Source organism: Somniosus microcephalus, chromosome 4 (genome assembly GCF_052327205.1).
Source record: "Somniosus microcephalus isolate GS21.2 chromosome 4, FLI_Smic_1.0, whole genome shotgun sequence".
Classification (NCBI taxonomy): domain Eukaryota; kingdom Metazoa; phylum Chordata; class Chondrichthyes; order Squaliformes; family Somniosidae; genus Somniosus; species Somniosus microcephalus.
In genome coordinates, this window is record NC_140990.1 from 258,068,919 (window position 1) to 258,096,151 (window position 27,233).

A 27,233-nucleotide genomic window follows, 5' to 3' on the forward strand; every position below is an offset into this window, starting at 1 on the left:
TTCAAGGTCCTTGAACATGTTGTAATTCCCCAGCTCCATGCCTTCCAGCTCTTCCATGACTCTGGGTTTGAAATCCTCCAGTCAGACCTCTGTTCCCCCACAACACCAAAACAACCCTAACCAAAGCCACGAATGGCATTCTTGATGACTGTGACCATGATGCATTATCCCTTTTCCTTCCTCAACACCTCTGCAGCTATCAACAGAGTCGACTACACCATCTTCCCCCAATGCCTCTCCTCTGTTGTCCAGCTCAGTGGACTGTCCTCACTTGGTTTTACTCTTACCTATCTAATCATAGCTATAGCATCTCCAACAATGGCTTCTCAACGCACCCCTGCGCCATCATCTCCGGAGTCGCCCAATAATCTATTCTTGGCCCCATCCTCTTCGTCTCTTTATGACATCATCCACAGACATTGGGTCAGCTTCCACATATATGCCAATGAAACCCAGATCTACCTCTCCACCATCTCTCTTAACCCCTCCAATGCTTCTGTACTGTCAAACTGCTTGCCTGAGTCTTAACTTCCTCCAGCTAAACATCAGCCCCCGCCACAAACTCTGTCCCCTTGCCACTGACTCCATCCCCCTCCTCAGCCACTGTCTCAAGCTGAACAACACTGTTCATAACCTTTCATGCTCTATTTAGCCCCGAGTTCAGTTTCAACACCGAGCTGAGTTTCCATTACAATGACCACTCACTTCCACCGCCATAACATTGCCTGCCTCTGCCTCTACCTCAGCCGTTCTACCACTGAAACCCTCAGTTGCCTTCATCATCTCCAGACTGTTGCTCCAATATTCGCCTTGTTTTCCATCCTCTTCCATCCATAAACTCCAGATGATCCAAAACTCTACTGCCTGCATCCAATCCCACAAGTCCTGCTCACCCAGCACCCCTGTCGTTGCTGACCTACATTGGATTCTATTCTCTCAAGACCTCAAATTTAAAATTCTTGTTCTTGTCTTTAAATCCCTCTATGGCCTCACTGATACCTGAAGATCAAGATCAATGGGGATAGTTACATTTAATGGGAACCTGAAGGAAATACAGATAGATTTAAGTAAATGGCAAAGTTCAGTAATTTTTGCAGGATGATGCTGCCATGTTGCCCACAGCTGAAACTGGCCAATGCAATTTGCATATTTGTTCCAAGAATGACACTGCCTGGTTGTTCAGCCAAGCCATCAAAGGGAACTTGACAAGACTTTGGGAGAAGTGGAAGGGAAGGTACGAAGAAATGGGATTGAGAAAGAAAGTAATAAATATTTTATATTCAAACATTGGATCAAACTATTGGAACAGTTTCATTATTTCTATACTTTCTTACTGCATTCTTATTGAACCTTTTGCATTCAGAAACCTAGGTGAAGGGCCAAGGACTATAGTGTGGCACACCACCACATTTAAATAGAGTAGAAGAAAAGATGAGCTAAATCAGAAAGTAGTGATTCACAGTGAACCCAAGACAGTCACCAATAATCCTCTATCCTGGGACCACTCTCCTCAATGCTCCTTGATCCCAGTATCCTTCTCCCAGTGATCCCAGATTCCAGAATCTGTTCCAATGTTTCCAGAATCCCTCTCTATAGAACCACTGCACCCCCTCCCAGTGCTTCCAGATGCTGGGACTCTCCTCAAATTACTTCTGAACCCTGAGATGATACCCCATTACTGCCAGACACCAGGATGCCTTCAATAAAAGAAAGAACTTGCATTTATGTAGCGCCTTTCACAATCTAAGGAGATCCCAAAGTGCTTTACAACCAATGAAATACTTTTCAAGTGTAGTCATGGTTGTAATATAGGAAACGTGGCAGCCAATTTGTGCACAGCAAGATCCCACAAGCAGCAATGATATAATAACCAGATAATCTGTTTTAGTTATGTTGGTTGAGGGATAAATATTGTCCAGGACACCAGGGAGAACTCCCCTGCTCTTCTTTGAAATAGTGCCATGTGACCTTTTGCGTCCACCTGAGAAGACACACAGGGCCTCCGTTTAAAGTCTCATCCAACAGCAACTCCAACAGTGCTGCACTCACTCAGTACTTCACTGGAGTGTCAGCCTAGATTTTGTGCTCAAGTCTCTGGAGTGGGACTAGAAACCCACAACCTTCTAACTCAGAGGCGAGAGTGCTACCAACTGAGCCACAACTGACACCAATCACCACCCCTGATAATACTACTTAGCATAAAACCTCTGACTCACCATGAGCAGTGTCATGGGAGATTTGCAATTTTTTATAATTAGAAGAGAAAGTGATTCTCATCGCATCTGCTTTTGAGTGAAAATTTGCATTGTAGGGAACCAATTGTCGGCTGCGACTTCTCATGCATGATGTCCCCTGAAGTTGACAGCCAGTGACTTCCAAGTATCCAAGGAAAATGCCTGAAACAAGCATTAGGGGCCTTGAATATGCTAATCAGGGTCCTATTGCCTGTTTTAGGACCGTGCACAAAATTCGTCTTCAACTGCCCCCATGCATGTTTCCCTCAGTTTTTCAGGCTCTACAGCGACTTAAAGGGATCCTGGAGGCTGCCCAAAAAAAGGTAAGTTAATTTCTTTATACTTTCCTTTCTGTGGAGTCAGGAGGAGCAGGAGTGCTCCTCTTGGCTCCACAGAAATACTGCAGGATGTTGCCGACCCGGATTCGACCCCAGTTCGTCTCTGTCCCCGGGACTTACCTGCGAGCCAGTTGGAGCTGGCTGAATTTCCAAAGGCTCCGACTGGTGATCTGCGATGGGATACCCAATTGCCCTCTGTAGCTCAGCGGTTTTATGGAAATGTGACCTGATGCCCAACTTCCAGTGATCTTGAGACGACATCTTTGATCACGTGTTCCAGGCGCGACGCCCATTTCACGACGGTTTCTGGTGCTACACCAATTTCTCCCCCCAAGTCTTCATCATACAGCAAATGTGACACATAAAATACTTGAAAATTTTCATAAGGCAACATATAATGATTGACCCAATTATCATTTAATTAAAAACACAAATCACAAAACTGTAAATACATTAAAATTTATATAGTTCATACCAAAGTGATTAAAATTGTCAATAAAGTTGCCTGTAAGAAGTTTTATTCCCTGCAAGAGGCAGGCTGCAGCCGGCTCACCTTGTCTCAGGGGCCTTTGGACATTTACTGCTTTCCAACAGCCTCAATCATTCACTTTATTGCCCTTTTTTTCCTACTTCAGACCTATTACACATGTGTGATTCAGGGACATATTTTCCACACATGCACAGTTGTGGTTGAATTTTCCTGTCTGGTGCTCATTCTCCTGTCAAATTTCATTTTTCATTGAAAGACTATTTCTGATCTCCTCTAAGTTTTGTTTTACTTTTTTGCTTTGCGGAGTTTTGTTTCCTCAAATTGGGCCATGGCTTGGGGCCCTATTCTCTGCTTAAAATAGGGCAATTGGATCATATTTTCCATCAGACGTGACTTGAGCCAAATTTTTCAATTTCACAGTCACTTAGAAAATTTTTGCTGGCACTATTATTTATGTAGACCACAGTTATATGTACCCCAGGAATTATTTTATAAATGTGAACACACATATAAAAGTAGAAATAATATTTTTTAGAAAGAGATATACATTTATGTCAACACCTGAATTTCACTTTCAGAAAGACAGTGGCAATATATGACTTTGATGAAAAATGTAACTATTTAAATTTGAGGCAGTGCTGCGGTATTGTGAGTGCTGAGGCACATGATTTAGATATACTGGGAGGAAAGGAATTTAATTATAAAACATTTTTGTAGTTGTAACACGGGAACGTCATTAGCAGAACATGAATATGTATTTTTTTCCCTTGGATAATTTAATTATTAATCTATTTCAGGCAGCAGATCGGGAAAGTATTGGGCAGTCAAGAGCTTGGTTTAAATATATGTGTTTTATATCTACATATACAGATATTGGTAGGAAGAGAATTTAATTAAATAATGCATTTGCAGCTGCACATTAATTTATTTAACATTTATTTAAAATCATGAAAAATACCCGAGATTGTTTACAGATTACTGGTGATCTTCAGATGGGTTGACCGAGCCTGGGGATTGTGGTGCACATTATGGGAGACACAGCTAGCTAAGTTTAAGCATGACAGGCAAGCGTATTGGGAAAAGCTGTAATGATGTGACTGGAAAGTATTGCAGAAAGTGATACGCTTACAATAAATGTGCGCAATATGCAAGAATTTTCATGTGTGACGTGCTATTCTAGCAGATCTCGCATAGTTATGGCAAATCGGATGTTAAGCTGTTTTCTAACAACAGACCATTATATTTTGTAATGTACAATGTATTATTCTGCTGCAATGGTGGAGCAGTGTTAAAGCAGGCTAATCTATTTGAGCACACAAAGTTGAATTGCTGTAAATAAGCACAAGCTCAAGGTTAGTTGCAGTTTAATTATTGTTGGTGAGTGCTTACAAATTACTGGCTCCAAGTCACTCTGCAAACTCCACTCACCAAAAGCAAAGAACCTGCCATTGACCTCAGCATGAAATGACTGCTTTCCTTCTCTTTTTGACATTTAAAAGTGTGCAGTCCGAAGTGTGATGGATTGTCTTCAAATTTTAGATACTATAGATAGATAGATAGATAGATAGGGAATGTTCCCACATCCCAATCCTTCCCAGTGCTCCCACTCTCATTCCCCTCAAATCCTCCCAAATCCAAAATCTGCTATGCTCCCCCACCACACCTCTTCTTACTCTGACAATCCTGCCCTTCCAAATTCTCCTACACTCTAAAACTCAAACAACCTCCCCATTGCAACAGCGCAACCTGTAACTTGTTGTGAGGTGTGACGCAGAAGATCTGCTATTTATTATTGATAATCATATTATGTTTTAATAAATATTCCAAAATCCTATCTGAAGTAACAGCAACAAAAAATAAAAATTCCAGAAGGCAAAATGAGTGGCAGACCTGCCTTATTCTCCTTCCAAATAATAACCACGTACAGTTGTAATTACATCTAGTCCTTATTTTATCGCTGCACCACAATAGTCATTCAGCAGGGCTTACTGACATCAGTGGAAACACTGTATTTTTTCTTTAACACACAATAAGCCTTGTTTGGGTTAGTTATCTGTTGTTCACATTAAGTTGCTTTGCTGTACGATTCATGTTCTTTGTTTGTCTATTCTTTATGTTCTGAATACTGGGCTAAAGATTGCATGCTTCTCAAATTTCACATTTTCAAAACACAATTTATAAATGGCTTGTTACAAATGATAGGGCACTTAGACCTCAAGGACAAAAAAGAGAATGCAGAAGAGATGCTAGGACATGGTAAACAATTAGCAGAAGACTTGAAAAAAGAACATAAGGGGTGGGAATTTGAGATAGCCGTTGGCACTGGAGATATGGTGGGAATGGGGGGAATATATTTTGATTTCGAGAAGAAGTATTAGAGGGAAAAATGCTTCTATTTTCCCAACTGTTTCTCCTCTGCTATTCGTAGTCCATGTATCAATTCCAGTCAAGAATACAGGTGACTTATTCCCAAGGATTCCACCAATGGGTTGGGGTTGACTGTCCCAATGATATTCTTGCTTTCTCTGTGGGGTAATGTCTAACCATTACTCCCTGCCCCACAGCAATGACATTGGGAACACAGTTGCATGTGAAAGTCAAAGCCATATCTCACCAACTTATAGCGCAATTTTGTTGTAACACCAATACTAGAACATCCAATGGAGTGCGCTTATGGATCACCTAGATTCTTCTGGATTTTAAAAATCTAAGTTCAAGAAATATAAATGCACTGTTCCTAATTTAACACTCAGTCCAAATAAATATCAGCTCATACACAACTTTGATCGCTGCTTAGTTGATGGATTCAATTTATTTCAAATTTCTAATGTCAATTATAGAGCAGTTTAAAAGAAAGATAATTTAAGTAAACCTGATAACTGACTCTATTTTGGTATGTATACAATGATAAATTCAACATGCTGATGGTAATCTTATTTGAAGTATTATATTAACCTTGCCTTTTAAAACACTTCCCAAAATGTACAGCATTTCTCATTTTCTTTCTGTCAGTACCCTTCATTGTTATCTTTCCTTTTCAATTTTTGCAGTTAATTTTTATATTAATTTTTAATTATTAATTGTATCCATTTATGTTTTAATTACAATTTTATTTTTTCTATATCATTTGTTGCTTGTCTTACAATAGCAGAAGCCCCAGATAGAGTCTGTTTTCAGGTTGGATGTATCGACTGAAGCTGGAGAGAATGTTAACAGTGGGGCATTCTTTCAGCAAAGCTGAGAAAGTGAAGGATTGAATAAATTGACAAAAGAGATCATAACATTTATAGAAAAGTAGAAGGCAATGGAGAAAACAGAAAGGGGTGAATTTTAACACCCAAAAAGGGGTGTTGGCGTTGGGGCAGATGTTAAAATTTTTTAACTATGAAACCCGACCCCAACCCGCCTACTTCCAGGTTTAAGGGAGGCGGGACAAGGGACGGGCAGTCAACTTGCTCCCAGGTGGCAGGTTCGCTATTTAAATATTTTAATGAGGCTGGAAGCCACTGATTTAAATTGCTTTGCAGATTTAACAGCGGCTGGCTGGGTTTCCCAGGCCTTGGGAAACCCGACAGCTGAAGGAAGGTGAGGACAGCTTTGGGGAGAAGGTAAGCACCTTTACAGCACTGCTTTTGGGCCAGGAGGAGCAGAAGTGCTTCGCCCCCCAAGCCCCCTCCCCCCCATCAGACCCCCCTCCTGTACAAAGACACCCGGGGTTGGTGATCGGACTCCCCACCCTGTGATCGCACCCCCCGCCCCGGGATTGGACCCCGACCCCCATCTGGGGTCGTGGATTGGACCTACCTGCTCCTGTGGCCTGCTCTGGAGTCCTCCCTGAGTTAAAATTCCACAGCAGCGGGGAAACACGGACTTCTGGGTATCCCGTCCAAAATCCTGCCCACCCGCCTATGTAACCTGTCCCTGTTAATATCTAGGCCAAAGAGACTGGAAATGTAGAGAAAAAAACCCAGGAATTAAAGACCCAGCAAAGTAAAGAAAGTTATAAAAGAGGTTGAAGGTAACTGAAAACAAATGATAGGTTGAGACAGTAAAGGGAGTATATGAGACTAGCTGGGGGAGCCCGGCTTTGCCAGGGCTGTTTTGGGCCGGGCGGTTTAAATCGAGTCCCAGGCTTTGGGGCCTGTCTGTCTGTCCCTGTGTGAATCTGCTGCCGGGCAACATTTCTACCTTTTAATAGCTTCAAAGATGAAAGTGAAAGTACTTATAAAACGTTTTTGGTAAATGTTATGTAATTTTTAAAAGAGATACTAACTTTTTCGAAGCTGGATTAGCAGAGTAGTTTGAGCTGGAAGTAGTGAAGCAATGGCTGCCCGATGCCTGAGTTGAAAAGCATTAGTCCCGCCCACAGACGCAGCGATTGGCCAACCATCAGGCGACTGAACTGTAGGATTGGTCAATCGTGCCGGCACAGGATTGGTCGACCTTGACGTCAGTCAATCAGTGCTACTTAGCAGATAATGAGTTTAATTTTGAAGGTTTTTTGCATAACGCGTGAACAATTTTTGTCCGGCCGAAACATAAATATGCTTAGGACGGTTCTGGAATCGTCAGCTTTCTTTCGACGTAACGCATGTGTAGATACACTCTATAACTTTCAAGTTAATTCAAGACAGACAGACAGACGGAATGACAGACAGAAGTATCCTTTTATATATATAGATGTATGGAGGCATCAGGAAATCTTGGAAGACAGATCAGAACACATAGACGGGGGATAGATAGAGGGAACAAGAAATACAGTGCATATTCTGAGTTTAAAAAAATTATAAACCTTGTATCTTGCAATTAGCAAATAATAGGTATTAAAGTTTGTGCACTGTAATTCTTTTTTAAATTATGGAATCTGTTTGCAAGTGCATAATTTTTTTGTATAAAAGGAAAATTATTCTGTAATTTATTTAGATTTTAAGATGAATAAAATCCGTGACAATGTGGGATGCACAGAGATGGCCTGTGCCATGTCTATGAAGTACATTATGTTATCTTTATACTGTACCTGTATAATGGCTTAAAAGATGTAATATCATGTTGTAAAGCATTCATATTTAGTCCTTGGCAAGAGGTTGCTTTCCACCATCGGGAGAGGGTTTTTAGTTGTGTTTACTAATGATCCAATTAGCAGTTAGGGTAATAGAAATGAACTTTAATCCAGATGATAGATGTCCAACTTGTTCAAAGTGTTTTTTTTTTATTACTGAGCTTCTTTTTGGGCTAAGCTGCTCAACTGGCTTGAGCAATGCTGCTCGTAACCATGGTAATGAAACTCGTGAAAAACCAACTGAAAGAAAAGAAAGAACTTGGATTTATATAGCACCTTTCACTTCCTCAGGATGTCCTAAAGTCGTTACAGCCAATGAATTACTTTTGAAGTGTAGCCACTGTTGTTTTGTAGACAAGCACAGTAGATAATTTGTGTAAAGTAAAACCCCACAAACAGCGAATTAGATAATTCAGATAAATAACCAGTTAATCTGTTTTGCTGGTATTGGTTGAGGGATAAAGGCTGAGCTGGGCACCAGGAGAATTCCCCTGCCCTTCTTCAAATACTTCCACGGGATCTTTTATATCCACCTGAACAGGCCATAAAATTGGACTGACTTTCAGCCTAGATCTTGGGGGCGATTTTGCCAGCCCTGGGGAAGCGGGTATGGAGGCGGGACTGCCGGGAAAATGGCAGAATTTGGGGGCGGGTAACCAACCGGCTCCCAACCCGCCTCCATGCCATCTTGCCAGGAGGCGGGCAGCCGTCCCGCGCCGGGTCCCCTCTCCTTGAAGGCGGGAAGGGATTAAAGCCTATTAACTGCCTGTTAACAGGTAGTTAACAGGTGAAAATAGGATTATCCCCTTTTTGCCCTCACAAGTGCGGGCTTCCCGACGGCTCCAAAACCTGCCAGCTCAGCGAGGCGAGTAGTGGGTCTGCGGAGGTCGGTGGGTGCAAAAGTGTGGTGTGAAGGTAAGTGATGGGTGCAAAAGTGGAGAGGTGAGTATCTGAGGTAAGTGCAAAGTGTTAGTAAAAGTGTACTTACCTTTGTTTCTCCCTGCAGGCTTCAGTCGGTGTGTATGTGGAGAGTCTCGGACCATCAAACTACATAGAATGTCAGTGTTTGACAGCTTCACAGAGCTGTCAAACGATGTCAATTCATCTGTCAAAAATTTTTGATAGATGAAACGTCTTACATTGACGTTCTCTGCAACCAGCTTTCCCTGAATTGGCCTGCTAAGCCCGCAAGGTGGGCTTAACAAGGTCAATCAAGGGAAAATAGCATGGGTTGGCCACAAATCGATGGAGGCGGGACATCGACCCACCAAGCAGCAGTCCCGCCTCCAATGCGCCCCCATTAACAAAATCGCCCCCTATGTGTTCAAGCGTTGGAGAGGGGCTTAAACACATGCCATTCTAACTCAGAGGTGAGTATGACACCAACTAATGTGAGAATTCAAGCATTGTTCTGCTAAAGTATAACGGGCAGATTGGAGAGAAGAGTGGAGGTCTCTGTCTATAAGCAAAGACTTCTGAGAGTACCCTGGTATGATTTGGCATGCATTTTCAACAATTTGTTTCTCTTTGATTCCAGCCAAACTGATTGAGTTCAGAGTTTGCTACACCAGTTTCCTAATAGCTGTTCTCTAACAGGATGTCTCAGGTATCTGCTTGAGAGCATGTGTAATAGGCACAAGTAGGAATGTAATTTCACCATGTTGTATCATGTTACAAGATTCGTATTAATGATCCACCTGTTTGTTATTTATATTGCATTAGCTATAATTATTAGTAGATGTCAATGAACATGATGACTAAGTTGCATCCAATAGGCAGGTAGCCATGTTCCCACTTATGATGTAATGTTTAGTCAGGGTTAGCTGTGTGCAGCTGTGTATGAATCAGATGTTGAAGTATGTGTTTCATGTTTTGACCAATGCTGTTCCTACTTGTGATACCTTACACTCATATACTGCAGTGAGGGTTAGTCCCTCCTACCTTGAGCAATGTTTTGAATGTGTAACTGGTATTGAACAGGATATTACGGTTATGGGGAAGGGTGGGGAACTGAATTTTGGAACCTCAAATCCCAGTCCAAACTATTCAATGAAAATGAGAGGGAGAGTTGAAAGATAATCATCATTGCTTTAAAGAACCATGCACATTCTTATCAAAATTGTAGTTGCCCATTGCTGAATCCTTTGAGGATATAGTGATGAAGAAAAATCTCTACCGGCTACAAAATTTATTGTTGAATATGATCAGTTAAAAAAAATATTCTATGACATTTAGAAGAGATCAAATGCAGGAACTATGAATCCAGAATTCCTCCAAAGAAAAAATTGAAAAATGGCTGTTTTTCAGCATAATTAACAGTGCTGTTCAAATTGTAGGAACATGCAGTTTTGAGATGTTTGATTCCTGAGAATGTGATTCTGATAGCAGCAATGAAAAACTCAGTCAGTCATGACACATCTGTCATAATGATCCTTTAATACTACACTAGCAACTAATGAGCCAATTAACCAATATAAATATTAATCCAGTTGAGAAGTGTGCAATGTTTTTGGTAAGAATATCCTGATTTAACAAGACCCTGCAAGTTCTTGTTACTTGTAATGGAGTGATGCAAGCCAATATGCAAACAGAAAGGTCCCACAAACAACAATGAGATAAATGATCAGATAATCTGTTTTTTTAATGATGTTGTTTGAGGGACGAATGTTGGATAAGATAAGACACTGCTGTTCTTCAAATCCTACCATGGGATCTTTTACATCCACCTGAGAGGGTTTAACATCTCATTTGAAAGATGTCACATCTATCTGTGCAGCACTCCCTCAAAACTGCACTGAAGTATGAGCTTAGATTATGTGCTCAAGTCTGTGGTGTGGGGCTTGAACATATGACCTTCTGACTGAGCCAAGGCTGAGAGCTCCCAAATATTCAAAGGAGGGGTAAGCAAGGTATTATGTGACTGATAGCGTGAACTCTATGCTGAGGGGGTATTTGGCAAAACATGAACATGACAGTACCACAAAGTAGTATACGGACATGAAGGAAAGTAGTAATTGTTAAAGATATGCACAATTACTATGGACAGAAACATATACTCACAGAAAAAGATTGTAAGCAAGGTATTCAAAATGAAAATAGAACCATATACATTTACAACACAGAGGCAGACCATTCAGCACATTGTTTCTGTGTAAGTTCTGTGATAGAACAATCCAAAACTAATACCACAGCCTGCTTTCTCTCCATAGCCTTGTGCTAAAACTAATACCACAGCCTGCTTTCTCTCCATAGCCTTGTGCTAAAACTAATACCACAGCCTGCTTTCTCTCCATAGCCTTGTGCTAAAACTAATACCACAGCCTGCTTTCTCTCCATAGCCTTGTGCTTTGCTCTGCTTGAGTTTTTTTTCCAGTTTTCCCATAAAGGTTGCAATGATCTCTGCCTCAACCTGTAGCAAAGCATTCCATGCTCCAACAACCCGCTGTATAAGGACATTTCTCCTAATCTCTCTCTTCACTCTGTGGCATTTTAAATTGATGATCCCTTGTCACTGACTCCCCAACCAGAAGAAATAATATTTCCCTATTCACTCTATCAAAAGCCTTCATAATTTTAATAACCTCTATTAAACTCCATTTAGCCTTCTGTACTCCAGTTGAAATAGTCCCAGTACCTTCAGTCTCTCTTAACTATAGTTTCCCATCTCTGGCATTACCCTGGTGAGTATATGTTGAATGTTTTCTATCGGTTGAATGTCCTTTTTATAATGGAGTGTGCCATAGTATTCTAACTGTACCCTAACCAATGTTTTATATAAATTCATCATTACTTATTTACTCTTGTACTTTAAACCTCTATTTATAAAACAAAAAGTGCTGTTGGATTTCTTGGTGGTTTTATCTACCCTTCACTCACACTTTCAGAGAATTATCCTTTTGAACCCTTGGGTCTATCTGTTCATTCACAGCCTTCAGTCTCTCCATTGAATATGTACACCTATTCCTCGTTTTTCCATTAAAACGTGATACCTCACACTGACAAACATTAAATTGCCTCTCCCTTCTAAAACCTTTGCTCCTAGCTGGTGGAATGAGCTTTGTAAAAACTTTACTGGGCCATTTTGGACAATGTACAAAATATTTGCTATTTATGCTGATTACATGCCAATTTAGGTGCTGAAAAAATGACAATAAAACATTGTTACAGATGAGTCCTGATTGGCCAATGTTCTCACATTAGCGCTAATGGATTCAGATTGCATGGAAACTTCAGAATGAAAACAGCATGCATCTTCATCCTGATGTGTGTCTGAAATTTTCTACAATATAAAAGCAATTTCCCCCTTATCCTGTATCAGTTTGGCTCAGTGGCACCACTCTTGCCTCTGAGTCAAAAGGCTGTAGGTTGAAGTCCCATCCCAGGAATTGAACGTATATTCTAGGCTGACACTTCAGTACAGTACTGAAGGAGTGCTGTATTATTGGAAGTGCTGTCTTTTGGTGAGACATTAAACCAAGGCTCCATCTGCAGCTTTCTTGCACATAACAGATCCCATGGCATTATTTCGAAGAAGAGCAGGGGAGGAGAGTTCTCCTGGTGTCCTGGCCAGTGATTATCCCTCAACCAACATGACTCAAACAGATTATCTGATCCTTATCACATTGCTGTTTTGTGGGAGCTTGCTGTGGCAAATTAGCTGCCACGTTTCCTACATTACAACAGTGACCACTTCAAAAGTATTTAATTGACTATTGACTGTAAAGGTTTTGGGACTTCTCCAGGTCGTGAAAGGCGCTATATAAATGCAAGTCTTTCTTATTGGCACTTTGGGATCTCCTGAGGCGCCATATAAAGTTCGTTCACTTGTATATAAATGCAAGTACAGTATTTCTTTTATTATAGGACCCTATAGTCCGTGCAGAGTATAGATTACAGCTTCAATAACCAGAACTGAGCCCCCCGCCCAAAATTACAATATATGAACTTTATTTTGTTTTGGAAAAGCGAGTAAGGGTGAAAGAAATTAATTAGGAAAAATAGACACAACAAATGGAAATTAACCTGGCCTAAGGTCCGGGTTTGGACAAATCAAAATGCAGCAACCTTAAAAGCGCGCTCTCTTTTAACAAATTCCACGTTCACCGCTGGCAACAGAAAACTACAAATCCCAGAGTCCAGCAAGCTTTCCCAAACCCATCCCATTCCAGCCCAACCCCTGCTCTATGTGGTGTGTGTGTTGCGCAAACGCTGCTCGGGGTGACTGGCTGGCTGTGTGTCTGCGATCAAAGCGCTTATTGTTTGAGTGTACCAGGGGGATTAGCAGACTGCACCGCTAAACCTGAATCATGCATTGCACACACGGGGAGTGGTGCCCAGATTGTGCACAGAACAGCTAGACCGGTCCGGATCGCTCGACTCCGTCTGCCCGTCAGACGACAGCGAAGGGGATTGCGAGAAGAATGAAAGAACAGAGACCCTGAGGGCCATTTCCCTTGCAGCCGCTGCTATGATGGTCGAGGGAGACAGCGATCTTCACACACATTGTCGGCTTCGTGTTGGAAAGTGACCAGATTCGAGGCACACACACAGAGAAAGAAAGATAGTGTGTGTTTGTTGCAACCGAGAGGAGGGGTGAGGGGGAGAAGGTGGGCGGTGAGGAAGATCACAGGAGGATTTCTTCATATTGCTTTTGATTCCGTGCTCAGAAACTAAGGAAGACTGGAAATCGGCACCGTCCGGGGGGGCCGATCATGGGAAACGCTGGGAGCATGGATTCTCAGCACACGGATGTGCGGGCTCACAGTATGCCTCTGAAGCTGCCAATGCCCGAGGCCGGTGAGCTGGAGGAGAGGTTTGTGGTGGTCCTGGTGAGTCCTCAACTCGGCATCCTCTTCACTCGCATTGCCGACTAGAAAGTTTGATTGCTGTTTGTTGGCTTTTTATTGTGTCAAGTAACTGGTGCCCGGACTCGGAGATTACCATTTCTTTTTTTTCAAAAAAAATACGGTCGTGAAATGTGTTTTTTTTCCATTCCAGCTTCAAATGTAATTTCTCTTCGGTTGTTTTGATGGATTTGGCATAAGATTTAGTTTGGGGAGGGGGAGGGGTCGGGGAAGGCAATGAATCAAAGGTTAACAGCCATATGCTTCACATCTAAGGTTGGTGATTTGAATCTGCCCAAGAAGGCAAGCACAGCGATTCTGGTCACTGACCATTTAGCACACACACCCTGAAGTCTGGACAGTTTAAGATTTAATGATTAGCCGAGATTAAGGCTAAATCCCAACTTGTTTGGGGTTTTTTTGGTTGTTAAAAGAACCTCCGCAAGACCGGAGAGAACTGTTCCAGACGGTGAGATTGTCCTTCGTTCTTTACAGTAGCTTTCAAAGGCAGCGCGAAATGAACCAACCCTGGTGAAGTTCAGTGGATATGAGTAAGGGCATGTTTTAAATTAGGGAAACATTCATTCCAGAAACTTTTTTTTTGTGAAATACATCTGTGTGTCGATGTGTCCAGCTGGTTAGGCTTCAGCGGGCGCGGTCCTTCTGCTTCGAGTTTGATGAATTTTGTAAACATTGGCTGTTGGAGAGAGGGCAATGTTTTGGGTTTCTGTTTGTTTCCCGTATATCCAGACCCTAGACCTGACCAAGCCGCACTTGTCCTTGGAAACCATAACTGTCAATGTTGTCCCATTTGTATAGTAGCAAACTTTTTTTTAACCAATTGGATAAATGTTGATACACCGCTTCTAATTTACTAACTACGATCTTTATATTTCTTAAAAGACCGTTGTGTAGCTGGTGTTCATGGTGGAGGGAGAGAAACACCACACACTTAACTTGGGGTGGGGGGGAGGGGTGACCACCACAAGCTTCAATATCCAGACTGGCTGTGTAACTAGTAGGGATATTATTTGGATTCAGCTCCATAAACATGTAGATGGTCTGAATACCATTTAAATCTAAAGTCTCCAAAAGCACTGGAGCAACGCTTACTCTGAAATCCATGAGGGCTCAGTGGAGACAGAAGTGGATGTGCAGGAAAAGCATGAGATGAAAGATGAAGCAGAGGTCCAGGTGAACTGATTTTTTAATGGATTCTACTGCTGCAGATGCAGTGCTGTATAGATTTTGTTGAATCTTGCATGGCAAATGGACTTGTCAGCACTTCCATTTCTACATGTTCAACCAGGACCAACATTTTCATAGAGGCACGTTAGATACGGGTCGTGAGAAGATATTGGATATTGGATGGTTCCAGTATTGTGCCTTCATGTATAGTACAGTAGTTCTAAAATAAGCTGCTTACTGGGACAGGCTCACTGTCAGACATTGATTACATTCTAACCCTTTTCACCTGCACCCAGCAGAGAAGTTTCTTGGGTATTTACTCCCTTATAGAATCATAGAAAGTTACAGCACGGAAGGAGGCCATTTTAGCCCATCGTGTCCATGCCGGCCAACAAAGAGCTATCCAGCCTAATCCCACTTCCCAGCGCTTGGTCCGTAGCCCTGCAGGTTAGAGCATCCCAAGTGCACATCCAAGTACTTTCTAAATGTGGTTAGGGTTCCTGCCTCTACCACCCTTTCAGGCAGTGAGTTCCAGACCCCCACAACCCTCTGGGTGAAGAAATTTCCCCTCAAATCCCCTCTAAACCTTCCCCCAATTACTTTAAATCTGTGCCCCCTGGTTTTTGACCCCTCTGCTGAGGGAAATAGGTCCTTTCTATCCACTTTATCTATGCCCCTCATAATTTTATACACCTCTAAGGTCTCCCCTCAGCCTCCTCTGTTCCAAGGAAAACACCCAGCCTATCCAGTCTTTCCTCATAGCTAAGATTCTCTACTCCCGGCAACATCCTTGTAAATCTCCACTGTATCCTCTCTAGTGCAATCACATCTTTCCTGTAATGTGGTGACCAGAACTGCATGCAGTACTCTAGCTGAGGCATAACTAGTGTTTTATACAGTTGAAGCATAACCCCTCTGCTCTTATATTCTATGCCATGGCTAATAAAGGCAAGTATTCCGTATGCCTCCTTAACCACCTTATCTACTTGGCCTGCTACCTTCAGGGATCTGTGGACATGCACTCCAAGGTCCCTTTAATCGTTTACACTACTCAGTTTCCTACCATTTAATGTGTATTTCCTTTCCTTGTTAGCCCTCCCCAAATGCATTACTTCACACTTCTCCAGATTGAATTCCATTTGCTACTGTTTTGCCCACCTGACCAATTTATTGATATCTTCCTGCAGTTTACAGCTTCCTTCTTCAGTATCAACCATTTTAGTATCATCTGCAAACTTCTTAATCATACCCCCTATATTCAAGTCTAGATCATTGATATATACCACAAAAAGTAAGGGACCTAGTACTGAGCCCTGTGGAACCCCACTGGAAACAGCCTTCCAGTCACAAAAACACCCATCAACCATTACTCTCTGCTTTCTGTCTCCGAGTCAGTTTTGAATTCAACTTGACACTTTGCCCTGGATCCCATGGACTTTTAACTTTGTGACCAGTCTGCCATGTGGAACCTTATCAAAAGCCTTGCTAAAGTCCATATACACTACATCAAACGCACTACCCTCATCTACCCTCCTTGTTACCTCCTCAAAAAATTCAATCAAGTTTGTCAAACACGACCTTCCCTTAACAAATCCGTTACTGCTAGGTAACTTGGGCAGATACCTACCCTGGCGAGCAGGAACCACCTCTCTCACTTGCCAAGGAGTTTAGTTGGATGCACAGCATTCTCTAAGGCATATACCCTGCAATATCATGGACAACTCACTTGGATACATGCCTGAAACTTGATAGTGAAGTAACTTACTTGGGCATGTATATTCCCATGCGACAGTGCACTTGTTTACGTTCTACTCCTCCACTAAATCATTGGCTGAAGTTGCTAACCTCTTCCACCTCAATAGACCACTGAACAGTCACTTGGACATGTGACCACTACCACCATCCTCTTTGACTAGTGTGAAACTTAATTACTGTAAATGGGTATGTCTCTTTTCTGCCCCAGAGAGAGATGCTGTTTTAAAGAAAAAGGACTAGCTGCTCCCAAATCAAATATTGGTGATTATTCCCCTGCCCTCCCCCAACCAAATATATTATTTAAATTTTGGTCCAATGGCATTGATTTAGATTGAGTTTTGTACTTTGATTGTCCCTAGTACTATAAATTGTTCATTGTTCTTTACACAATAATTGTATAATTTGATTCATGGGTAGCGTGAAAGCTTATTTCAATCAATTCTTTGTAATGTGAATTTAGTTTCCACAAGTGAGCTGGGGTAGTTTCACAAGTAGGAATAAAAATCATATCACATGGACCTTTTATAAAGTATTGTTCTTATTACATTGGATGTAGTGTCACTTTTCACTTCCCAGTAACGTGATAGTTGCCTACAGGTAGTTCCCGTATAGCTCATGGCATTGTAGAATTGATTGACACAGTTCCTCTATGCTATTAACAGCTTAACAGAAGGAGCATTATACATTTAGACTTAAAAAAAAAACCTTAAACTGTGTGAAGTGTAGAAACAAAAACTATTTAAAAAAAAAGTTACCCCATTAATGGTGAACTATTGGTTTTAATATACAGATGTGAAAGACAAATGTAATTCACTGTGACTAGCACTCGAGTTATCTGCCTTTTATACTTACAAATTAAAATGGTAGCACTCTCGCCTGTCAGTCAGAAGTTTGTGGGTTCAAACTCCACTCCAGAGAAGGCAGTAAAGTGCTGCACTGTGGGAGGTGGTGTTTTCTGCCCCCTCAGGTGGACGTAAACATTCCTATGGCACTATTCAAAGAAGATCAGGGGAGTTCTCCCAGTGTCCTGGCCAACAGTTATCCCTCAACCAACATCACTTCTTAAAAAATTATCTGATTGCTGTTTGTAAATTGGCTGCTGTGTTTCTCTATATTACAACAGTGACTACACTTGGGAAAAGTACTTCATTGTCTGTGAAGCGCTTTGGGCCATTCTGCAGTCTTAAAAGAAGTTTTATAAATACAATTTTTTTTTCTCTTTTAAAAGCAGTAATGCTCAATTCAGTGTCATTTTCATATTGCAAAAGTTATTTGGCCTCCTGTGCTGTAAATTTCCACGATTCTATGATTTTTTTTGAGAATCTTTCATTTAAGTTGATCAGATAATTGTAAATATTGTGATATCTTTCTAACATGCAGTGAAATAATTTCTTCTACTCAAGTTTAAAAAAAATAAATCACAGCATCTGGATATCTATGATATCTTCTCATAACATCTTTATTTGCAAGACATCAAAACAGAAAACCATAAATGGTGGCAAGTATATTAAGTTTATGCATAGCACACCCTTAGAGTGTTTTCAAGGTAGTAAGACACATTACAGTTGAGATGACTTTGAAGGTTTGTCCCTGTGCTTTGATATCCTCTTGATCCCACTATTATTGTTTTGTAATATTTGAAACTCAATGTAGCCTAAATGTTCCCATGAGCATTATTTTAATGTCATTGTTAACCTATTTAAAATCAATTGATAAATGCCATCATTTAAACAACACAGATCGGAAAACCGAGGTTTATAGATTGACTTTGGTGTAGTATGACATCTTCACCATCCAGAAGCATAAAACCATGAATTACCAAATTGCAAGGCATATTGTGTGATTTTTATATAAGAACATGAAGTATTGAACTGAAAACATCCTTCATCCCATTGAACCTTCTCCTTCTGACAGAATAGATGCACTTAAGGATTCTCTCTAACATATTTAATCTCACGAGATGAATTTCCTCAAGACGTTCAGAGGCAATGGGAGGATCTGTGAAATTTCTTCTTGTTCCCAAAAGTATGAAAGCTACAGGGAATTTAACATTACAATCTGTATTATTCAATGCTGACTGGTTTCATTCCACAAATGTATTCCCATTATACCCAACAGGCCTGGAATCATAGTGTTCCAAAGAATAATTGATCATTTACTTATCCTTATAACCTTCATTCTATTCTTTAAAAAAAGAACTGTATGACTATCTAATTCATAGAATGATACAGCACAGAAGGAGACCATTCGGCCCATCGTGCTCTTTGGTAGAGCAATCCAATTAATCCTGCTCTTCATAGTCCTGTAATTTTTTTTCCCTTCAAGTATTTCCCTTTTGAATGTTACTATTGAATCTGCTTCCACCACCCTTTCAGGCAGTGCATTCCAGATCATAAAAACTTGCTGTGTTTTATATTTTAAAAATGTTTCCTCATGTTGCCTCTGGTTCTTTTGTCAATCACCTTAAATCTGTGTCCTCTAGTTACCAACCCTTCTGCCACTAGATACGGTTTTTCCTTATTTATTCTATCCTACCGCTCATGATTTTGAACACCTCTATCAAATCTCCTCTTGACCTTCTCTGCTCTAAGGAGAGCAACCCCTGCTTCTCCAGTCTCTCCACATAACTGAAGCCCCTTATCCCTGGTACCATTCTAGTAAACCTCTCCAATGCCTTGACATCCTTCCTAAAGTGTGGTGCCCAGAATTGAACACAATACTCCAGCTGAGGCCTAACCAGTGTTTTATAAAGGTTTAGCATAACTTTCATGCTTTTTGTACTCTATGGGCAGAATCTTACCTGGAAGGCTGAGTTCGAGGCGGGGCTGCTGGTTTTTGGGTTCCAGTCCCACCCCCAACGACGTCTGACGAGCTGATGCTATTTTCCCCTGATTGGCCTTGTTAAGCTCGCCCTGCGGGCTTGCCAGCCAATTAAGGGAAAGCCGGTGTCAGATGGCGTCAGTTGATGACACTTCATCTGCCGGTTTTCTTAAAGACATATGCACCACACTTGTTTGACAGATGATTTGACAGTGTTTGGCAGCATTGAGGTGCTGTCAAACACTGACAAGCACTGTACACAGGTGAGCCCTTGCACCCAGCCTCTCCAATTACTCCTTAGGATAAAACAGATGGCAGCTGCAGCTGAGATTGCAGAAGCCATCTGTCACTTCTCCCGATGAGATGAGGCTACACAAACACTTCACAGCTTGTCACCTGCAGAAACATCTAACCACATTAAAAATTAATTTCACTAATTTTCCTTACCTCTGATACTAACCTGTGTCCCATTGCATGCTTCACACCAGTTCTGCAGCTGTCATCTAAACACCAACATAACAACAGACCCACAGCACGCCTCACTTACCCTGGCAGGGTTCCTCGACGTCGGGAAGCACGCAGCAGCAGTCAAAAAATTGGAAACAGCCTCTTAACTGCCTGTTAACTACCAGGCAGTTAAGTGGCTATAATCCTCTTCCCGCCGCTAGGAGTCGGGTCCCTGCGCAAATCAGGGACCCGACTCTCGGGAAGAATGGTTGGAGGTGGGTTGGAAGCTGGTTTGGGACCCACTCCCATTTTGTCCTGGATTATTGTCTCTAAAAGTTCCCCCTCCACCTACGTTAGGCTGACTGCCCTGTAGTTGCTGGGTTTAACCCCCTCCCCTTTTCTAAACAGGGTGTAACATTTGCAATCCTCCAGTCCTCTAGCACCACCCCCATATTGAAGGAGGATTGGAAGATTCTGTCCAGAGCCTCAGCAATTTCCACTCTTGCTTCCTTCAGTAATCTAGGAAGTATCCCATCCGGATGGAACATTTTCTACTTTGAGGACTGGCAACCTTTACAAGTACCTCCTCTTTACCTATTTTTATCCTATCCAGTATTGCTATTGCCTTCTCCTATACTGCTACATTGGCAGTATCCTCTTCTCTAGTGAAGACAGATGTAAAGTACTCATGTAGTACCTCAGCCATGCCCTCTGCCTCCATAAGAAGATCTCCTTTTTGGTCCCTAATCGGCCCCACCATTCCTTTGTCTACTCTTTTGCTATGTATGTGTTTATAAAAGACTTTTGGGTTCCCTTTTTAAGATAGCCACTAATCTATTCTCATACTCTCTCTTTGCCCCTCTTATTCCCTTTTTTAGATCTCCTCTGTACTTTCTATATTCAGCTTGGTTCTCTATTCTATTATGAAGCTTACAATTGTCATAGGCCTCCACAAGAATATCTCCTCCTTTTTGGTCCCTTCTCTGCCTACCCTTCTTTTGACTACCCTTTTACTATTAAAAGATGTTAACATAGCATTATCTGCTTTAGATGGGAGATTCCACTGATGTAAAAATGTCTTATCCCAGTGATGTATGCTGTGCTATACAACAAAAACTTACATTTAGATAGTGCCCTTAACATTGTAAAATGTCCCATGGTGCTTCACTAGCATTATCAATCAAAATTTGACATCGAGCCACATAAGGAGATAGTAGGACAGGTGACAAAGAGCTAGGTTTTAAGGAGCATCTTAAAGGAGGAGTGAGAGTTAGGGAGGGAATTCCAGAGCGTTTTAAAAAATTTGTTCATGGGATGTGGGCGTTGCTGGCAAGGCCAGCATTTATTGCCCATCCCTAATTGCCCTTGAGAAGATGGTGGTGAGCCACCGCCTTGAACTGCTGCAGTCCATGTGGTGAAGGTACTCCCACAGTGCTGTTAGGGAGGGAGTTCCAGGATTTTGACCCAGCGACGATGAAGGAACGGCGGTATACTTCTAAGTCAGGTTGGTGTGTGACTTGGAGGGGAACTTGGAGAAGGTGGTGTTCCCATGCGCCTGCTGCCCTTTTCTTTCTAGGTGGAAGAGGTCGCGGGTTTGGGAGGTGCTGCTGAAAAAGCCTTGGCGAGTTGCTGCAGTGCATCTTGTAGATGGTACACAGTGCAGCCGCGGTAGGTCAGTGGTGGAGGGAGTCAGTGTTTAAGGTGGTGGATGGGGTGCCAATCAAGCAGGCTGCTTTGTCCTGGATGGTGTCGAGCTTCTTGAGTGTTGTTGGAGCTGCGCTCATCCAGGCAAGTGGAGAGCATTCCATCACACTCCTTATTTGTGCCTTGTAGATGGTGGAATGGCTTTGGGGAGTCAGGAGCTGAGACACTCGCCGCAGAATACCTAGCCTCTGACCTGCTCTTGTAGCCACAGTATTTATGTGGGTGGTCCAGACTAGTTTCTGGTCAATGATGATCCCCAGGATGTTGATGGTGGGGGATTCGGCGATGGTAATGCCATTGAATGTCATAGGGTGGTGGTTAGACTCTCGCTTGTTGGAGATAGTCATTGCCTGGCACTTGTGTGGCGCGAATGTTACTTGCTATTTATCAGCCCCAGCCTGAATGTTGTCCAGGTCTTGTTGCATCCGGGCATGGACTGCTTCATTATCTGAGGAGTTGTGAATGGCACTGAACACTGTGCAGTCATCAGTGAACATCCCCATTTCTGACCATATGTTGGAGGGAAGGTCATTGATGAAGCAACTGAAGATGGTTGGGCCTGAGGCACTCCTGCAGCGATGTCCTGGGGTTTAGGGCCTAGGCAGCTGAAGGCACAGCCAGTGGTGTTGCAAAGGAAATTGGTGATGTAGAAGAGGCCAGAATTGGAGAAGCGAATATACCATTATTGTATTTAGTGTTTTAGCTGAAGAAAGGATTTGTTGGCTCTTACCAGGGTAATATGGCATTCCAGGCACGCTGCAGCATGGATGACAATCATGATTCTTCCCAGGCAAACGCACCAATTTTTGGAAGGTGACGGTGATATCTTGGGGGAATATTTCTTATTCTGAGTCTTCGTGCTGCAGGAAATGGATACTGAGATTTAGGAATTACAAGAAGTTCCACAGTACAGGAAACTCTTCGGTACCCGGCACCGACGGGACCGGGATGGTGCCGGTTGATTAAAACTTCTGGATGACGGAGAGGGTTATCTACCGAGGCTATTTTTAATAAACAAAAATTTAAAAATCAAGAAATGTGCAGTATACAGTAATTGGGTACTCACCTACAGAATGTTGTGTAAAATGGATGGTGGAAGATGCGTGATTAAGTACAGTACTGCCAGTTGAGGGTAATCCATAACTCTTTAATGACTTCCGACAGCGCCAAGAAGCCGAGTAGTGGCAGTTTGAAGAACTACCCCCACTGACTAACTCGGCCACCGTGGGAGACTCAGACTCGGCAACATTTCCGGTTATTGAGGTGTTGTTTTCGGAGTATGAATTATGCCGGTTAATAGAGAATTCTGGATATTTAGGTGCCATTTAAACGAGAGTTTCCTGTATATCCACAAAAGGAGAGATTTGCAGGGCTGTGGAGAATGAGATGGGGAGTGGGACTAAATGGATAGCTCTTTCAAAGAAAGAAAGACTTGGATTGATGTAGCACCTTTCACGAACTCCGGATGTCCCAAAGCACTTTACAGCCAATTAAAAATCTTTTGGAGTGTAGTCACTGTTGGAATATCGGAAAAAAGAGCCAACACAGACGTGATGGGCCAAATGGCCTCCTGCGCTGTATGATTCCTGCAATTCCAGGCATTAGTATAAAACCATTATGATCGCACACGATAAGGTCTGGAGATTTTATTTTCATTTTTTTCCTATAGGGAGAAACCTTGTTAGCGCTCTAGTGTGCCGGGCAAAGCTAATACTTATGCGCAGTTGGTATGTTACATCTTTATAGTTGGTTTGTGCAAAGTCCTTTTAGTGAAAAATTTGCTATTAACCAGTTATCCAGTTATGCCGTGTGATGGTGGAAGGATGGTTTAATTGCATTAGTTGTCAAGATGTAGGAATTTGTCAAACTTAGTTTAAAAAGCTGGCTGCTTTCATTAAATAGTTTTGCCAATATCTTGAAATTGGGTACTTCATTAACAGATTTTACCTCTGGGAGTCATTGGATTGTTTGGCATCATGCATACACTGTCGTTGAAATTCTAAATTTAATGTTATTTTTTTATTTTGAGATTTACTGACAAATGGTGTTAATCTCTTGACAACACCAAGTTAGCCGATAAATTATGGACTGTGTTTCAGTGGGTTAGAGTATTAATTTTCCAGAGCTATCAACCACACTTAAATGTAGTTGCAAAATGAGAGTATCAGCTTTCTGCAAAATATGTTCTATCTTAAGTCTGGATTTTCTATTTATCTGAAAGACCACAACAGACTCCACTCTGTCCATAGTCTTCACCTCCATGACCAAATACAATACAGAAAACCTGAAAGGGACTTGGAATGAGTGCTAGACTGTCAGTTGATATAAGATAAATGGCAAGAGGTGTGGAGACAGACCTGTATCACTACCATCTGCAGCAACTCAAGATCTTGCATACAGCATCCCACACAGGCCCCACCAATATTACCCTCCGTATGAGATCGTATAACACAGGTGCTGCAACCAGAAAGGTAAAATCCAAATCTTGGTTCAAGTCATTCCGCCACAATCAGCAATTTTGTATTGCAGTCTGGGAGACCGCAAGGACCATGACTCGTCTTTCCATTCTGGAGGACTCAATGCAGTGGTTGCTGGGTCTATTTACTGATGAGAGAGCCTCCGTTCCCTCTTTACCACCCCCTCCCCCGACAGCATGCAAGCTAGCACTACTCTCACTGTAGGACTGAACAAAATGAAGGGGGGGGGGTGTGGTAAACCACTTTTATCGTTCACTATCGTTACACTATAGTTATCACTGTTGTATTGTTCTCACTGTTGTATCACTATACGAGGTCGCCTCTTGTCGCGCTGTTATACCTGGGCTGACCACCTCCGACTCCGCCCATGGCTCCACCTACCTGCCCAGGTATAAAGGTAGTCGACTGGCTGGTATTCCTCCTTGTTGGACCCGATCACCCACGAGGGTGGGCTCTGTTATTTAGTCAATAAAAACCTTTAGTTACGTTCCTAACTCGTCGCTTTTATTGGACGAATTGATAGGTATATCAGGGGGGCGAACAGATAAAGGTCAAGAGTCCGATAGTCGTAACAGCTATCACAGAGAAGCAATTAAAGGGCTTAATATCCTGTGAATAGTTTTTTTAAAAGAGAGCTGTAAAGAGGTGAGAAAGTGATGATATCCTAACCATGTGGTGGGGTCACTGGTAGATGTCATTAAAACAAATTCTAGATGTGCTGCCCCATCCCCTATCTCATTGCACTTAGATTTCCTTTTAGTTATGAGTTTCCCAGTCACAGTCATAAACAGAGGCCAGGAAAAACTTTTTTATGCAACGAGTGGCTAGGATTTGGAATGCACTGCCTGATAGGGTGGTGGATACAGATTCAATAGTAGCCTTCAAAAGGGAATTGGATAAATACTTGAAGGAGAAAAAAATGCAGGGATATGGGGAAAGGGCGGGGGAGTGGGACTGACTGGAGTGCTCCTCGAAAGAGCTGGGGCAGACTCGATGGGCCAAATGGCCTCCTGTGCTGTACTATTCTATGAATCTGCCTGTTGTAGGGGAATGCAGTTTGGCACAGCAAACAAGTGGCCACAGTATTTGTGGAATATATCAAAATCTGAACAAGTGATGTTTGCACTGTCTGGAGCTGGAAAAATGATTAAGCGGTCTGGTGTCTGTCTCTGGAGAGTCACTTGGTACCTGTCTTTAACCAAACCACCTGTCAAGATGAGAAGGCGAACCAGCAGCAACTACTCACACATAGACAAGAAAACAGCTATCCCAACCGAAGGGACCACTGGGGGGTTAAACCCCTTGCTCCCTGATCCAACTGAGCCCAGGACAAGGAACCAACACATTGCTTCAAGCCATTAGCTGCATGGCTCCCAGTGCAAGCACAGTCATGCAAAGAAACCTCTATTAATACTACTCCTGCAAGTACTGTGTAATGGATTCACAAATATGAATATAAACTCTTGAGCAGACAAGTCATTGAAAAAATAAAATGCTTTGGATGATATTCTCTTCTGTAAATTTCCAATGCTAGTTTTAATTCTGATGCAGAAATACTACAGTTAGCTGAAGGGTTAATCTAGGTTTGGTTCTACCTTCTTAAAGGGATATTTTAATTTAGGAAGTGCTGTTCACTGACCCCTTCCTTATAACCAGGCTTCCTTATCAAAATGAAACCCTGATCATTTGGAATTTTAGGTTCTTTTCCGAAGATCGGGACAGCTCTGTTTGTATTGTGATTGTTCTAATCTTGGTGCTTTCACAGAGAAAAAAAAATGGTTTCTGCTCCCCTGAAAATTTGTTTGTAAATTAAACAATTCAGTTTTGATTGGGGAAGTCCACTATTAAAATCACCTGCTTTTCATTTTCTACTTGATTCAGCAAGCCAGCTGCTACTTGCTCCTCCCATCAGTGTGCTCAGCTGACCGTTTTTGCTGCGGCACTTCTTTCTCTCTGGCACCACCTGTATTCTGCGAGCTGCAGGAGTTCCTATTGTCTGCCCCGATCCAGCATGTACTGCCCCGCTCCCCTCCCCCTCCAGTCCATTTACAACAATGGATATCAGTTTAACAGTGGCATAGATGTTGAGTCTGCATCGGTAGATTGGCGGGGCTGCCTCTGTATAATTGGATACCTTCTGTGGGACAGCTACTGAGCTGACTTTTTTTTGCCCACAAAACAAATCTGTGGCTAGGAAGCAGATATGGATGAAAGGAATATCCCTGGAGCATGTTGCTGGAGTGTCGGCTTGCTCCTTTTTATACAGCACAGGATTACCTGTAGGGTTGCACAGAAAAGCCCTTTAATGCTGATTTTTTTTTTAAAAATAGGAAAAACAAATGAGACATCAGTATGATTAAGTGCCTTAACCCTAGAGTAACCTCCTTTAGCCAGCTGTACCCGCCATGGAACATCACCGTCACTGTTTTGTTACGGGAAAGATCAGGTTGACCACATTTCATCTAAACTTGATGCTTCTGACATTCAATGCAGTCTGAATGCAAAACTAAAAGATGCAGCATTAGAAATATTTTGAACTGTTTCTTACAGTCTTAAAGCAAGCGCAAGTATAATACTGTTCATTTTAATAGAAAAATGGTTACATTAAAAGTTCCCTTTTGGCTCTATTAAAGAATGATTCATTGAAAGCAATTATCATGGTTCAGTGCATGTTCCTCACTTTGTTTTAGCATTTTCATTGATTTTAAGGGAACAGTGGCACTGTACTGCAGGGAAGGGGCCTTTGTAAAACTCACCATATTGGTCACAGGTGGGAATCTTGCTGCAGCAGACACTTATGAGTGTTATAACCCAGTTGTTGCATTTTGGTTCTTTAAACATTTATTTTACAGCACCAGATGCAGTTTGTGATGTGACA

General features: G+C 42.0%; 1 protein-coding gene across 8 annotated transcripts in view; it reads left to right on the forward strand.

Moving 5' to 3' along the window:
• The window catches only part of LOC147120410 (formin-like protein 2), a 375,571-nt gene that overhangs the window by 23,396 nt on the left and 324,942 nt on the right, over positions 1-27,233 (forward strand). For 4 of the 8 annotated variants that reach the window (XM_085986293.1, XM_085986295.1, XM_085986298.1 and 1 more), the window contains exon 1: positions 13,283-13,949. The exons of 1 other annotated variant lie outside the window; for it this stretch is intronic. In XM_085986293.1, the coding sequence (XP_085842419.1) occupies positions 13,833-13,949 (117 nt within the window). In that variant the 5' untranslated portion in view covers positions 13,283-13,832. Of the gene's footprint in view, positions 1-13,281; positions 13,950-27,233 lie in introns of those variants that run through there. 3 more of the 8 variants (XM_085986297.1, XM_085986299.1, XM_085986294.1) reach the window with 2 other exon arrangements.